Source organism: Nerophis ophidion, linkage group LG02, assembly GCF_033978795.1.
Source record: "Nerophis ophidion isolate RoL-2023_Sa linkage group LG02, RoL_Noph_v1.0, whole genome shotgun sequence".
Lineage (NCBI taxonomy): Eukaryota > Metazoa > Chordata > Actinopteri > Syngnathiformes > Syngnathidae > Nerophis > Nerophis ophidion.
Window position 1 is genome coordinate 33,499,951 of NC_084612.1, and position 17,252 is coordinate 33,517,202.

The 17,252-nt window shown below is 41.2% G+C and overlaps 1 protein-coding gene across 1 annotated transcript in view; it reads left to right on the plus strand.

Annotated features, from left to right (window-relative positions):
• Positions 1-304: 304 nt before the first annotated feature.
• The window catches only part of phlpp2 (PH domain and leucine rich repeat protein phosphatase 2), a 97,016-nt gene continuing 80,068 nt past the window's right edge, over positions 305-17,252 (plus strand). Inside the window, exons 1-2 of the mRNA XM_061882311.1 lie at positions 305-834; positions 9,027-9,160. Of these exons, the coding sequence (XP_061738295.1) occupies positions 509-834; positions 9,027-9,160 (460 nt within the window). The 5' untranslated portion in view covers positions 305-508. The remainder of the gene's footprint in view (positions 835-9,026; positions 9,161-17,252) is intronic.

The following is a 17,252-nucleotide window of genomic DNA, read 5'->3' on the forward strand; positions in this document are numbered from 1 at the left end:
CATGGCAATATCTACCATTTTAATTGTAATATATAATGTTGTCATTTGGTAAAAGTATATTCATTGAAAAATTAAAATAACCTGGCAAAATGTCCAACCTTTACAGCAAAATTGGAAGTTTTGTCACTGTAAAATATGGCACTTTAATTGCAAAAATATAATTGTATGCGAAATATCGTTTTCTTTCACATATGGCACTTGATAGTACAATTGAGAAATATATTTCAGAATATATAATTTCTAGTCTAAAATATAGCATTTATTCACGACATATAGCTGCTGTCGTATTGAATAGTTCATGTCCAGGTAGGTGAGCACACAAATCATGTGACTTGTACCTTCATAGCCTTGTCCATGAATATTCTGAATAGATGAGGGAGTGAGATAAGTCAAGGTGTGTCCTTGACAAACACGACAGCAGCAAGTGTGTGTATGTGCGTGCGTAGATGCACTTCATCAATCCTGACATTTTTAGTAAGCGAGACATGATTGAAGTTGCTGGAAAAGAATGCAAGTCAGTGTAATGTTTTTTTCTGCATCTGTGTCCATACAGCGCAACATGAAGCGTAATGGCAGTCGGGGCTGCATGACCAGAAAGAGCAGATTTGGATCCAGGGAGCGTGACTGGCTGAAGAGTGACACCCAGCGGGGCTGTGTGTGTCTGTATGGGGCCACTGTGGACCCCCAGCTACCTGCATCAGGACCCCAGGCCTCGTCTACTCCTCAGCCAGACCTGCAGCTGGTGCTGTGCTCCACCAGCACCAGCGTGGAGGAGATGAGCGCCCAGAGGGATGGACATGAAATCTATGTCCAACTGCATGGAGACTTGCTCAGGTAAATATTTCCTCTTCACTTTCAGTCGAGCAGGTACATCCTGTCTCTTGCAGACTGCCAACAAATAATACGCTCATGTTATTATGATTAAGGATTTGCTGAGTCAGTTCACTTCTAAATTGGTTCTCTGCTTGCCAGTAAAAAAACAATCCATCAACATTTTTTAAGTCTCCGTTTAGCAGGACAAACAATATATCTTACCCCAAAACCTTGTAAATATGGCAAAATATAGGATTTGTTTTGAAAAATTACAATGTAGCATTTTTAAAATGTAATGTTTTATGCACAAATAATATCGTAGTAATATTGCAATATACTATACAGCAGCGGTTGTCAAACAAATTTGCATTGTCTTTTATTTTGAACTATGGCAGTCCCCAGAAGGCCGCTTGTTTCAGTAAATATATACGAAAACAAAATTATAACAGCCTTGCTACACAATTTACATTTACAAGTTACAAAGGTTTTTGATTATAATTTTTACTAACAGATTGATGGATAACTTTTTTCAAGTCAAGATGACAAGCAGATATTTAAGTTTTTGATTACTAAAGAAAGTTAAGAACATTTTTTTGCATGATCAGATAATATTAAAGTGTAAAACATATTCAGTTGCATGCAGTACAATTTTCTGTCAAAATTGAAAACTAATTGAACAGAAAAGTGCTTCATTAATTCCAGCCGTATGCAGGCCACGTAAATGATGTGGTGGGCCATTTAAAATATCGTGGCCGACCACTTGAAATAATGTGGGGGACTACATGAAATGGCGTGGTGGGGCTACATGAAATAACTAGTAGGACATATAAATACTGTGGCCGACCACTTAAAATCATCTGGCGGAGCACTTTAAAGTAGCGGACCACATAAAATGATGTGGGGAGTCAAATTAGATAATATGGTTGACCACATAAAATTATGTGGCGGGCTACCTTAAATGATGTAGCGGACCACGTAAAATGTGGCGGGCCAACTAAATGTTGTGGCGGACCACATACAAAACGTGGCGGGCCAAATTAAAGAATTTGGCATACGACATAAATGACGTGGTAGGCCACAAAAATTAAGTGTGGTGCCATATAAATGATGTGACAGGCCTATTTCAAATGATGTGGCGGACCCCATATATGATGGGGCGGGCACCATTAAAAGGTGTGGCGGAGATGCAGTAAATTATGTGGCAGGCCACAATAAATTATGTGGCGTACTAATTAAAATGACGTGGCAGATGTGACAAAAATGACATGGCGGTGCAACTAAATGGTCAGGTGGGCTATATTAAATGATGTGGCGGACAACATAAAACATATGGCGGGCCAAATTATATTATCTGGCGGACAATAAATAATGTGGCGGGCAACTTAAAATAAAGTGGCAGACCACGTAAATGACAGGGACATTTTAGATAACTTGGCAGGCCACGTTAATTACATGGCGGGCCATGGCAAATAAGGTGGCTGACTACATAAATGGCCCGCTACATACATAGCGGGCCAGCTAACATAATTGATTATGTGGCGGGCCACCTTAAATGGTGCGGTGGACGACATAAATGATGTGGTGGGCCATTTAGAATAATGTGGCAGACCACATATAATTACGTGGTGGGCCAAAATAAATGTTGTGGACGACATAAATGATGTGGTGGGCCATTTAGAATAATGTGGCAGACCACATTTAATTACGTGGTGGGCCAAAATAAATATTGTGGCGGACGTCTTTAAAATAAGGTGGTGGACCACGTTAAATGATGTTGCCGACCAGATCTGGCCTTGAGTTTGACACCTGGGCTGCATAGTATTTAGTCGACAAATATCACACTATATGGTAAAATATAACCCCTGATGGTAAAATATTAGACATGTACTAATCCCAAACACATGATCGGATCGAAGTTTAATATTTGCATGTTTTTAACTGATCGGTGATCGGCTAAAGATCTGCCGAGCCCAGCCAGGCTTTACTGCAGCTGTGTCCCAGTGTTTACATGACTAAACTTGTACTCACTTCTAAAGCGATGAACGCTCAGGGAGACACAATTACATTTCCACTTTCCATATTCCTTGCTTCACGCATGCAGGAGGTGTGTGTGTGAATTCCTGGAAGGTGCATGTTTTGCCAGACCACCGGTTGGAATTTGAGACCAAGCTGCAGCAAAAGCGTCATCCAACCACAGTGTGACGCTGCTTCTAAGATACGAAGCCTCACCATAGCGGGAAAATGTGCACTTCTTCTCGGATTCTGGCTCTGCAGCATTCTCCGCCTTGACTTAAGATTGTCACTGCGCGCCTTCATCCAAGATGCGCACTTTGGGTGGCGCAATGCTTAAATGTGGGCGTCCCTGTTTTAAAGCTGGCCTTCTGCTCATTCTCCCATCGACTTAAGTACTTTTGTTCTTACACGCCTCTGAAGCTGGAATAAGTCCAGCACCTCTTGAAGGTTAAACATTATATTGCACTTAAAGTTTGGATGCAGTGTACACCACATGTAAGAAAATGATAAAATACTTTCAGAAAGCTATCTAATTTTTTTCTAATCAATTTAATTGATAAACCTGTAAACATCCAATGAGATGAGGACAAAAGGACCATAATGCCTCACTGAATTAACTATCAAAAATCAAAATGCACATTGTTTTGTAGTGAGTGCGACTGTAGCGGAAGAAAGGTGACCGTGCATATTTTGGTACTAATGAACGTTCAATGAATCTGTACCGTGATATATTACTATTTAATAGACAATACATAGATGCAGGCCTCGATTTTTAACTTTTTAAGGTCAAGGCAAGTGTTGCCTTAAAGGAGGGCTCATATTTTTGGGCACCAAGGCAAGTTAGAAGGGCACCGAGGCAAACATGAATTTCTTTCGAGGTTAATGTATGAGATCTAGCGCTTCCAATTATGGCCAAGATTATTATCGATATTGAACTCATGATTACTGATTGTTAGGTAAAGCAGTGTTGGTCTGTAAACGTAATACCATCATGCCATTTGTAATGTCTAATAAAAAGTCTATAGATAGTTATCCATATATTTATAGACAAATATTAGGTTTTATTATTCTTTAATAACATCAACTTGTCAGCTTTTTGTCATTACATGATGCCTTTATTGATAGCGTTATTATTTATTTATAATTATGTACATCATGTAGATGATGTATCACGACAGATCCATTATGAGTTTGAGAATAAATATGTCATATAGGAATTAACTATACACAATAAAACATTAACAAAATGATGTCACATGAATGTTTTTGAAGTGACATGAAAAAAAAAACACAGTTAATGTAAACAAAACCTGGTGTTTACTTTTTGGTATCAAAATATAACACAAAGCAGTTTGGCTAATGAAGATTAAGTCTAATAAACAAGTTTTGTTCTTCTCCATCCCCTCCTAGTGGTTCAGTACCACAGTTTGGCCAACAAAAAAACCCCGAAGTGATACCTCAAACATCGAATAAACAATCTTCACCACGTTCAATTCGATGAGATGACAAAACATTTTAGCTAGTATTGATGTTATTTGAACACTGATACAGTTAGCAGTTAAATAAAGGAGTGAACATCCCAGTAAACAAAATAAAGACTTTATAAAAAAAAATGTGTCAACGTTCACGACACATCGCCTGCTGCAAAACAACACTGCGTTTTCTCCTTTTCTGTATACTTCTAGTGTGGGGACAAGTGTCTCCAATATTGTCAACACCTGTCTCCATCCAAACACAGCAGTGCGCTTTCAAACGCACGGCGGGAAGCGAGGGAAAATGACGTCAAATCAAGCGCTTGGCTCCGTTTAATCCAAGGGGAAATCTCCGCAGCAAAATCCGTGGAGCTTGTCCACCATGATTATCAAGCCAAATGACACTAGTGCGCATGCACCTGACTTCGTGATGCCGAAAATAAATTAATAAATGACGTTTTTTCGGTCATTAAAAAATTAGATGGTATTACTAACTGTTGGAAGTTATCGCAAATTATCATTATACCGTTTACTCTTACATCCTTCGTCCATTAACAAGTTACAAGTCAAGGGCAGTCACGGCATGTTCTTGCTGCAAATGTTGGTCAATTTTTTGGGGCATTACGGCAAATGCCAGCGGAAAATGCTGCGGTGCCGCGGTAAAATTTGAGCGCTGTACATGATGTAGTGTCTATTAATCATCAACTGCAGCTTGATTTCTGGCAGTGTGCCATCTTTTTGTAAAGGAACTGTTGTTGAGCCTTTGATTAAAAAAAAAACAGGTCTTGATCTTACAAGTTTGTCAAATTATCGGCCCATTTCTAAATTACCTTTTCCGTCAAAAATTTTGGAGAAATGTGTTTTGATGCAACTGCAACCTTTTTTAGATTAAAATGGCACTTGAAATCCACTTCAGTCTGGATAAAAAGCTTTGCACAGTACTGAATCTGCACTTTCAAAGGTTTTTAATGATTTGCTTTTAATGTCTGATTCTGGCAGCTCTGCCATTTTTGTGCTCTTAGATCTTACAGCCGCCTTTGACCACACAATTCTTTTAGAGCGCCTGAGAGACTGCGTGGGCATTAGGGGGTTCAGATCCTACCTGTCAGAAATGTCCTCCTCTGTCAGGCTGGGAGACGCCAACCTCTTCTTTTGCTCCGCTTTACTGTGGTGTCCCCCAGGGATCTATTCTAGGCCCCATCCTGTTCGCTCTATATCTCCTCCCTCTTGGAGAGATTTTTAGGAGGCATAGAGTGTCTTATCACTTTTATGCGGACGACTGCCAAATTTATATGCAGATTTCAGAAGGCCACGGCCCCCTGACTCCCCTTCTCAACTGTCTATGTGACGTAAAGGCTTGGTTTGGCCAGAATTTTTCAATAATAAATGAGGGAAAAACTGAAATTTTAGTTTTTGACTAACTGATTTGGGACCATTGCAAAATTATGTGCGCCTCAAGATCACCAGCCTTGGCGTCACTTTAGATAGCGATTTTAAACTTGACAAACAAGTCAATGGCGTTTTAAAATCGTGTTTTTATCATCTTTGTCTTTTAGCAAAGGTAAAACCGTTTTCATCTTTTAACCTTTTTGAACAAGTTGTGCATGCTTTTATTTCAAGTCGCCTGGACTACTGCAATGCACTTTATGCTGGCATTAGCCAAAAAGCTCTCTCCTGGTTGCAGTTACTCCAGAATGCGGCAGCACGACTTTTAATAGGGACCAGGAAACGCCAGGATACAACCCCAATCCTTGAGTTTGTACCGGCTCCCTGTTAATTTTAGAATTGATTTTAAAACCTTGCTCTTTGTTTTTAAAGCTGTACATGGACTGGTACCTCATTATATCTCAGACCTCATCCAACTTTACAATCCTGCGCGCGCTTTGAGGTCCGAGAGCCAGTTCCAGCTCCTGGTGCCCAAGACCAGACTTAAGACCAGGGGAGACAGGGCCTTCTCTGTGGTCGGCCCTAAGCTCTGGAACACTCTGCCCCTCCATGTTCGAACTGCTCCCACAGTGGAGTGTTTTAAGTCTCGTCTTAAGACCCATTTTTATTCTCTGGCTTTTAACACTACGTGAGTTGTGTGGTCCTCTGTTGCCCTCTGTGTTTTAAAATTTTAATTTCTGTTTACTGTTTTAATTGGTTTCACCCTTAAAATCGTTTTTAATCATATTTATTTATATTGGTTTTTTTTGGTGTTATATGTATTTATTTATTATTTTTTAGTTTTTGTTTTCATTCAGTCATTGGTGGAGCTCAGGATAGTATTTGAATGTTGTTTTTAATATTGTTGTGCAGCACTTTGGAAACATTTTGTTGTTTAAATGTGCTACATAAATAAAGTGGATTGGATTGGATTAATGGATTTGACAGAACAAACTCTTAACGTCACAAAAAACATTGGGGTGGTTCCAATAACAATTGAAACCAAGTTTAATCTGCAGGTTAGTATTCACATCCAGCCAGGAAGGAGACGCTGTTATATCGCGCAATGACCACATTCATCCAGTGCTTAGGTTTTTGTGACTGTCTGTCGCCCAGACTTTAAAGGCCTACTGAAATGAGATTTTCTTATTTAAACGGGGATAGCAAATCCGTTCTATGTGTCATACTTGATCATTTCGCGATATTGCCATATTTTTGCTGAAAGGATTTAGTAGAGAACATCCACGATAAAGTTCGCAACTTTTGGTGCTAAGAGAAATGTCCTGCCTCTACCGGAAGTCGCAGACGATGACGTCACATGTTTGATGGCTCCTCACATATTCACATTGTTTATAATGGGAGCCTCCAACAAAAAGTGCTATTTGGACTGAGAAAATGACAATTTCCCCATTAATTTGAGCGAGGATGAAAGATTCGTGTTTGAGGATATTGATAACAACGGACTAGAAAAAAAAAAAGAAAAGAGTTAAAAAAAAACAAACGCCATTGCATTGGGAAGGATTCCGATGTTTTTAAACACATTTACTAGGATAATTCTGGGAAATCCCTTATCTTTCTATTGTGTTGCTAGTGTTTTAGTGAGTTAAATAGTACCTGATAGTCGGAGAAGTGTGTCCACTGGCGTGTTGACGCGCAGTGTCTCTGAGGGAAGTCACGAAGCTGCAGCAGGACGGAAGCTCCGCTTATATTCGGTAAGAAGCGACTTTTTAACCACAATTTTCTCACCGAAACCTGCTAGTTGACATTTGGTCTGGATTCATGCTCGCTTGACCGCGCTCTGATCCATAGTAAATTTTCACCTCCGGGAATTTTAAACAAGGAATCACTGTGTGTTTGTGTGGGTAAAGGCTAAAGCTTCCCAACTCCATCTTTCTACTGTGACTTCTCCAATATTAATTGAACAAATTGCAAAAGATTCAGCAACACAGATCTCCAAAATACTGTGTAATTATGCCATTAAAGCAGACGACTTTTAGCTGAGTGTGTGTGTAGTGCTCATACTTCCTGAAACCCTGTGAAGTCTTGCGTACACGTCATCCTTACACGACGTTTCGAAGACGAAACTCCTGGGAAATTTAAAATTGTAATTTAGTAAACTAAAAAGGCTGTATTGGCATGTGTTGCAATGTTAATATTTCATCATTGATATATAAACTATCAGACTGCGGGGTGGGTAGTAGTGGGTTTCAGTAGGCCTTTAACAAGCACTGCTTGTGTACAATTCTATTCATGGTCTAGCGCCAAAGTATGTTAGAACCACATGCACCATCTCCGGCTCAGATAACTTTAGGTAAAGGTCTCCTGCTAGTGCCCAGACTTAGAATAGATATATCGAATGATCGTATCTGTACTTTTTACTATATAGGCACAGATTACTTTTTTTTTATTGAATGTTTTTATTGTTCTTTAAGGTAAAGAACTTTAATTTGCCCTTTATGCAAATTGGCCTCTATTAAATACATTTGTCTTGCCTTAAATGAGCTGTATATAATATAGTTTCTGACACCATAGAAGCTGTTTTAATGAGGAAACACTGAAGATGGAGGGATAAATAAGGACATGATACTGTTATGGTCTTTTTTATAGCTTATTTCCCCCAAAAAACTATTCTGTCTGTCTTGATCGCTCCATGTTGGAAGACGGCCACCCATCCCGGTCATTGCTTCAAGTGCTTAGACGTGACAAGTTTGTCCTGCTCGGCCAGTCTCCGGTTTCCTCCCACTTGGTAATGCCCAGCAGCTTTCCAACAGGGAGACTCCCAGACTTCTCTTCTCAGCTAGTGCAGCTTAGTACAAATGGCCTACTAAACGACCCTGACTAATAAATTGAGGTCAGCCAGCTGACTGAGAAGTGCCATCGTTTTAGCTTTCTGTGTGCTCTACATCAGTGGTTCTCAGACTTTTTGCACCAACCAGCCCCTCATAAAACACTTGACCATGATGACCAACATTAAAATACAGGTAACACTGTGTTGGAATATTTAAATAAGTTATTTGGTGTACCACAGTACGTTTGTGAGTCACTTCTCTACAGGATGCAAAGCTGAGGACCTCTTGCTCTAAATAAATAAATCATACTTTCACTTTTATAATATGTGTGTCAAAGCTGAAAGAATAGCCTGGCCGCAACATTAGGTACACATTAGTGCATGCTGTGGGCCTCTGCAGAGCAGCACGGCTGTTTTCTTATAAAATAATGATGTTATTACAGCGGAGGCCCAGCAGATTTCCACATGTACAAATACTGCAATTTTGCATCCTCCCTCCTGCTTCTGTCGTGCAGGAGGCTGGAGCCCGCAGAGCGTCCTCTCCAGATGGTTTATGACTATCTGACTGCTATGGGCTATGCAGACCCAGTGCGTGTGCAGCAGGAGGCAGCCAATTCAGACCTCAGCTGCTTGATCCGCTTCTACAGTGGTGAGTACCACACACCCACAGGGCTCCTCATCATCATCCGTCTTCATTGTCTGCTCAATGGGAACTGATAGAAGTCGCGTTTCCTCCACGTGCGATTGAGGCACAGTTTTCATTTTGCAGGTGTTCCTAATGTTGTGGCTGTGTCAGTCATCATTTGTGTGCTTACTATTTTGGGGTAAATAAGAGTAATACAAGTATCATGTGACTTTTAAAAGTGTTTATTACACCTGGTAAACAATGGCTGACACATGCTGGGTACACATTGGACTAAAAATAACAAAAGTGCAGAAACGCAACAGGGTGTTTGTTGAGATGTGACACGCAGAAAGCAAGAAACCAAGGCAAATACTGTAAATGTGGATACGAACAGATTGTGGTGCTGAATTGTGCTAAAACTGAAGCCATTTTTTCAATCGCAAATAATATAAATCTAACAATCCGTTCCAGAGACCAAAAAAATAGCAAGTCCCAAAACTTAGAAACCAATGAGAAATACATATTAATGACAAATTAAATGGATGAATTAGCATTAACAATCGCTTTTACCTTTACTAAAGACTATTTGGCAAAAACTGAGGGGAGAGCTACAAGAACACCACCTTCTAACTTTACTACAAGATATTGCTTGAATTCAATAGTGTTTCAATTTCACCTTCTTTAACAAAGTCATGTCACTCACGTTATATTAAAGAATGCAGAGACAACTACAGCGAAACCTTGATTTACGAACTTAATTGGTTCTTGAACAGGGTTCGTAAATAAGTTTATTTATTGAAGCACATTTGTCCTTAAGAAACAATGTAAATATGAATGACTTCCGGTCTCGACAAAAGTCCATATTTTAGTAAAAGTTTTACACTTTAAGTACAATATAAAGCACTATACAGGTGGATCAACTTTCAATTAAAAACAAAGCCAAAGCAACAACTTGCTGAACCGTCTCTGATCACCTAAAGTGTAGAAATGACAGTTGGCGTGGGGCAGTTTTTGCCATTAGGCTCCACCCACTATGAGTAAGTAGGAACAGGTACGAACCATGGGGCACTTCAGGATATCAGCATCATCATTTCTACCAAATAAGATCAAGATCTGAATTTGTGGAGCCGAGTTAATAACGTTTTTGGTTTTGTGGCGAATCATCAGAGTAATGTTTGGCATTATGCCACGCCCACATCTTATTGCATAAGCAACATTTTTCGCAAATTATCGTCACCTCTGTATTGTATCTGTAATTTTAATAGCAACTCATTTGGCCAAAGTTCCTAGAAGGAGTTCTTAAATTAACAGCCCATTTTTTTGCGGAAAATTAGCCACAAATGATCAAAACAAAGTTTGGCGCCATACCACGGCCACATCTTATGACATAAGAAAAATGTGTTCGCAATTAATCATCGCCTGTGTGTAGTATCTGTAATATTAACCATGTCTCATTTGTTCAAAGTCCCTAGGACGGGGGTCAGCAACCCACGGCTCTTGAGCCGCGTGCGGCTCTTAAGTGCCAACCTAGTGGCTCTCTGGAACAATTTTTAGAAAAGGATTGAAAATGGAAATGGATTGGAGAAAAATATTTTTTTTTTGTTTTAGTATGTTTTTTGTTTGAGGACAAACATGACACAAACATTCCCAATTGTTAGAAAGCCCACTGTGTAATATGTTTGTGTATGCTTCACGGATTAGAGTATTTGGTGTACATTGTTTTGTTCTACGAATTTCAGCGGTTCTTGAATTCACCATAGTGTGGACTGAGACGCAACAGTTTGTTTACATGTAAAATTTTCCACTCCGTCTTTGTCTCATTTTGTCCACCAAAAGTTTTATACTGTGCGTGAATGCACAAAGATGCACTTTTTTGATTTTATTGACTTGTTGGAGTGCTAATCAGGCATATTTGGTCAGTGCATGACTGCAAGCTAATCAATGCTACCATGCTATTGAGGCTAGCTGTATGTACATATTGCATCATTATGCCTCATTTGTAGCTATATTTAAGCTAATTTAATATCCTTTACCTTTTATCCTCTTTGTATATAATTTAGTTTTGCATGTCTCATGACACATTATCTGTATGTAATACTGGCTGCATTTCACACAGTTGTTTGTGTGCTATGTTGTTCCAGACCACAGAAAACATTAGCAACACTTGATTTGCTTAAGCCTGCGACACATTGTAATTTTGATAGTAGGTTATTATAGCTAATATTGCCTTCATTATAAGACTTATATACGGCTTTTACAGTTTTGCGGCTCCCGAAAGATTTGTTTTTTGTATTTTTGGTTTAATATGGCTCTTTCAACGTTTTGGGTTGCTGACCCCTGCCCTAGGAGGAGTTTGTTAAAGTACGAGCCTGTTTTTTCGGCGAAAAATGGAAGACGAAAATGAAGATAGGCGACTTCCTGCACGTTTTCAGGTATGGGTTCTTGAGACTTTTATGTGCGGCCCGTCATGACAGACATCTCCTGCGGTTTTTGTGTTGATACTTGGACCTGGTAGGAGGGGATCATTTTTTCTAATCTTAAAGGTGGCGCTAGACGGCCAACTTTTAAATTTCATTTTTGGGACTCCAAAAATATAACATTTTTAGTATACCTGCAAAATATGGGGACTTTTTGTGCATGTTAAGTTCCTCAAAAAGGTGTTCAGACCCATAGAAGAAAAAAACACATCAATTTCAATAGGGCCTTTGTGGGGCTCTGCATCACCCCTTCCCGGCTTGCTCTGCTGCTTGGGCCCTAAAAATATCCACTTTACCTTGTTGGTTAATTTTCTTGGTGTGCAGCAAAAGATAAGGAGAGAGGAGCTGTAGATACTTCCTGAATGTTTCAAACCCCACACAACTTGTCCATTGCTTTCTTTGGACTAGCAAAACTCGAAAAAATTGTGTAAAAATGAAAAAGAAACCCACCTAAACAGCACACAAAGTAGAACAGGAGCTAACGAGACTGCTCTGCTAACTTAATGAGCATCGGAGATTGAACAGCCTGTCAAAATGGATGTGCTGCCGGACACCAAATTGCTGCAATCCGAGGCGCCCACATTGGGGAGATGAGACGTCCGTACACAGAGACAAGGTTTGTACACCAAAGCATATTGTTAACTCGGCCTGTGGTTCCTAAATATGCTTATGCGACTTTATTGACCACAGTTTAAGGCACGAGTCACACTGTCATGACTGCACAACCTCACAGCTTTCTTTGGTCCCAAGATGGCTTATTTTGTTGTTGTACCCACAGAGAAAAACAGATACTGACTGACCCGTGAGATTCTTTGTTTGAGAACAGAATTCTGCAGAATAATATTCGGGCAAATTGTCAGAGTTCTTTTGGTTACAATGACAAGGCAAAATACAAAACGGCGTATCGCTCAGAGGCGCACTGGAAGAACTCAGATTTGTTTAGCATAGCATCAAAAACGCATGGACGTAGGAAGTAGTACTAAGCTAACATGCAAAAATTACAATAGCATAGACTGGACAACATACCTGTTGCCAGTGGTGAACAAGCTAAAAGAAAACAACAAACTTGAAACACAAACTGTCGCCTAAGGCAAGACTAGGTATATAAGGTGCATGATGAGTGTCGGCAGCTGGTGGGGACACTAATAAATTAAACAAGAGTTTTGTGTGTGTACTTAGTGGCCTTAGCTACAAGGAAGGTAAACAATGGAGGAAAGAAGCGCTGAGAACGGAAACACTAAACTAAGAAGAAGCTTGCCATGTTTACTCTGTGCTTTTGGCTACCACATGTAGACTTTTGTCTACACTACCAGCTGCACTAGTTGTTTTTTTTTTGTATAAGAATATCCATTTTTACCTACACACTGTCTGCTGTCCATACCCATCTTGGTGTCAAAACTACAGCTACCGTGCCGCGACATGAAACAAAACATTTAAAATAAAGTACATCAAGTGCTGTTTGGCTGTACAATAACCAAGATGGTATGCGAAAAACAAAGCACATGTTTGCAGAAAAAAAATAGTGAAGGGGTACAAACTTGTCGAAGGTACCACAGTGTTGGAAAAATGTCAATGTAAGTGGGTTACCGTAAAAACTGGTAAACCCTCAGTATTACAAACAACCTACGTCACAGGTTCTCAAACTTTTTTCAACAAGTACCACCTCAGAAAAAAACATAGCTCTCTGAGTGCCACCATAATCCATACATCCATTTTATACCGCTTGTCCCTTTCGGGGTCGCGGGAGCCTATCTCTGGCAGAAGGCGAGGTACACACTGGACAAGTCACCAACTCATCACAGGGCCAACACAGATAGACAGACAACATTCACACTCACATTCACACTCTAGGGCCAACTTAGTGTTGCCAATCAACCTATCCCCAGGTGCATGTCTTTGGAAGTGGGAGGAAGCCGGAGTACCCGGAGGGAACCCATGCAGTCATAAAGAGAACATGCAAACTCCACACAGGAAGATCCCGCGCTCAGAATCAAAACCAGGATCTTCGTATTGTGAGGCACACGCACAAACCCATGTTCCACAGTGCTGCCCTGCCACCATAATGAGTAGGCTTAAATATTAATTAAAACAAGACTAATGTTTTATTTAACAAGTATATTTAAAATGTTTGACCCCTGTACAATTACACCCAGTTTGAACAGTAACACTGTGTTTTAATATTTGATTATGTCATTCTTGGGCATAGATGGAGCCTGTTTACCACAAATGGTGTGCGTACCTCAGTTTGAGAATCACTGACCTATGCCATGCAGATGAACCGGAAAGTAGCCTACTATGTTAAACAAAAAACAAGTCCGGTATCATAAAACTAGGATTAGAGCTACTAATACTTCATGTTCATATTCAAGACCACTCATCCCCATTAGGGTCACGGGTGAGCTGGAGCTTATCCCAGCAGGCTTTGGAGAGGCAGGGTACACCCGGACAATTTAGTGTTCATCCAAAGTTAACTAAGATGTAGCAAATAATGCTTGTGGCTTTTAATAAATATAACTTAAATCCAATATACATACAGACCATTGATATGTTTGTCCTAAAATACGACTACACATCTCCTTACCTCATCCTCCTATTTTATGAAGAAACTCATTGTGAGCGCTCTGTGAGCCTTCCCCGCACAACCCTGCTGAGATGAAAACAAAACATGGATGAGGGAATATCATTACCAAATGCTGACTTCATCAAAATGTTGCGAGTGCAAACAAACGACGCGGGCTCCAGGGCCAGTGCTCGTGTGGGTCAGCCTGTGCATCTGCTGGGAGCTCGGTGACGTGACCTGCTGTAATCTCTGGCGCAGATCCACCTGGGCTGCATAGTTACGAGAGACTCACCGCCGGTGTGTGTGAAGGCGTCGTGCAGGAGTAGTTAGAGAGCAATTAAACAAAAAAGGGAAGAATTTGGCTCAGGCCCTGTGATGAGATGGCGACTTGTCCAGGGTGTATGCCGCCTTCTGCTCGATTGTAGCTGAGATAGGCACCAGCGCCCCCCGCGACCCCAAAAGGGAATAAGCGGTAGAAAATGGATGGATGGAATTTGGCTCACAATGAAAGCTTCAGTGTGGTAAAATAGAAGATATTGTATTGCGGACCCAATTTCTGACACCCTTAGCCCTCTTCTTTTTTAAATCACTATGTCTATCTATCCACATTAATAGAGATTTGAATAATGTTGGTATATGATATACACTATATTGCCAAAAGTATTTGGCCACCTGCCTTTACTCACATATGAACTTCAAGTGCCATCTCATGGAATTGTCCAAATTTTTTTGGTATCCTGCAGTATTCAAAGTTCCGTTCACTGGAACTAAGAGGCCAAGCCCAACTCCTAAAAAACCAACCCCACAACATAATACCTTCTCCACTAAATATCACACTGTGCACCATGTCGTCAGAAATTTAGTGATCTCCTGGCAACCTCCAAACCCAGACTAGTCCATCAAATTGCCAGATGGAAAAGTGTGACTCATCAGTCCAGAGGAGGCGTCTCCACCGCTCTAGAGTCCAGTGGCAACATGCTTTACACCACTCCATCTAACGCTTTGCATTGGACTTGGTGATATATGGCTTAGATGCAGCTGCTCGGCCATGGAAACCCATTCCATGAAGCTCTCTGCGTACTGTACGTGGGCTAATTGGAAGGCAACATGAAGTTTGGAGCTCTGTAGCAACTGACTGTGCAGAAAGTCTTTGCATTATGCGCTTCAGTCCCAACCGACCCCTCTCTGTCAGTTTACGTGGCCTACCACTTGGTGGCTGACTTGCTGTTGTTCCCAAACTCTTCACTTTTCTTATAATAAAGTTGACTTTGTAATGTGTAGGAGCGAGGAAATTTCGCGACTGGATTTGTTGCACAGGTGGCATCCTATGACAGTTCCACGCTGGAAATCACTGAGAGCGGCCCATTCCTTCACAAATGTTTGTAGAAACAGTCTCAATGCCTAAGTGCTTGACTGGATCAACCGGGCCAAGTGATTAGGACACCTGATTCTCATCATTTGGATGGGTGGCCAAATTCTTTTAGCAATAATGTGTATGTCCCTGGAGAAAAATCCATCACCTCTCACTTGTATGCTCCACTTTTATTAGAAGAGGTGCTCAAAATATGGCATACGGAGTTCTCATGACATCAAAAAACCTCCCTAATGGACGTGATCACCTTTTGACCCACTCATACACCCCCACAAATTCAACTATCCATCCATCCATCTTCTTCCGCTTATCCGAGGTCAGGTCGCGGGGGCAACAGCCTAAGCAGGGAAACCCAGACTTCCCTCTCCCCAGCCACTTCGTCTAGCTCTTCCCGGGGGATCCTGAGGCGTTCCCAGGCCAGCCGGGGACATAGTCTTCCCAACGTGTCCTTGGTCTTCCCCGTGGCCTCCTACCGGTTGGACGTGCCCTAAACACCTCCATAGGTAGGCGTTCGGGTGGCATCCTGACCAGATGCCCGAACCACCTCATCTGGCTCCTCTCGATGTAGAGGAGCAGCGGCTTTACTTTGAGCTCCTCCCGGATGGCAGAGCTTCTCACCCTATCTCTAAGGGAGAACCCCGCCACACGGCGGAGGAAACTCATTTCGGCCGCTTGTACCCGTGATCTTATCCTTTCGGTCATGACCCAAAGCTCATGACCATAGGTGAGGATGGGAACGTAGATCGACCGGTAAATTGAGAGCTTTGCCTTCCGGCTCAGCTCATTTTTCACCACAACGGATCGGTATAATGTCTGCATTACTGAAGACGCCGCACCGATCCGCCTGTCGATCTCACGATCCACTCTTCCCTCACTCGTGAACAAGACTCCTAGGTACTTGAACTCCTCCACTTGAGGCAGGGTCTCCTCCCCAACCCGGAGATGGCATTCCACCCTTTTCCAGGCGAGAACCATGGACTCGGACTTGGAGGTGCTGATTCTCATTCCGGTCGCTTCACACTCTGCTGCGAACCGATCCAGCGAGAGCTGAAGATCCCGGTCAGATGAAGCCATCAGGACCACATCATCTGCAAAAAGCAGAGACCTAATCCTGCGGTTACCAAACCGGAACCCCTCAACGCCTTGGCTGTGCCTAGAAATTCTGTCCATAAAAGTTATGAACAGAATCAGTGACAAAGGACAGCCTTGGCGGAGTCCAACCCTCACTGGAAATGTGTTCGACTTCCTGCCGGCAACTAGTATAGCTAAAAAAACAAAACAGAAAGGCTTCGCTACACAGCTATAAATAAAGCCTGAAGTTCCACCGACTGTCATCCATCTACAAATAATATATTTTTTTTTCTTCATCAAATTGGCTAACCTAGCATGATGTTGCTGTTAAAAAGTGAGTGTAATGCTTGCACTGTAACTATGCTAATGTTGTTAACGTTTGTGTTCTCTTTTCCCACTCCATGCTACAATGGAACCTCAATTTAGGAACTTAATTGGTCCTTGAACAGGGTTCGCGAATAGAACATTTTGTACATAGGCAATTTCTCTGTAGCCATGAATAATGGATCAGAGCATGGTCAAGTCTATATTTTAGTAAATGTTTGTACACTTTGAGCACATATTAAAGCCCTATACAGTACTGTATATAAAATACACATAACAAGGAGGTGATGGATCAACTTTCTATCTAATAAC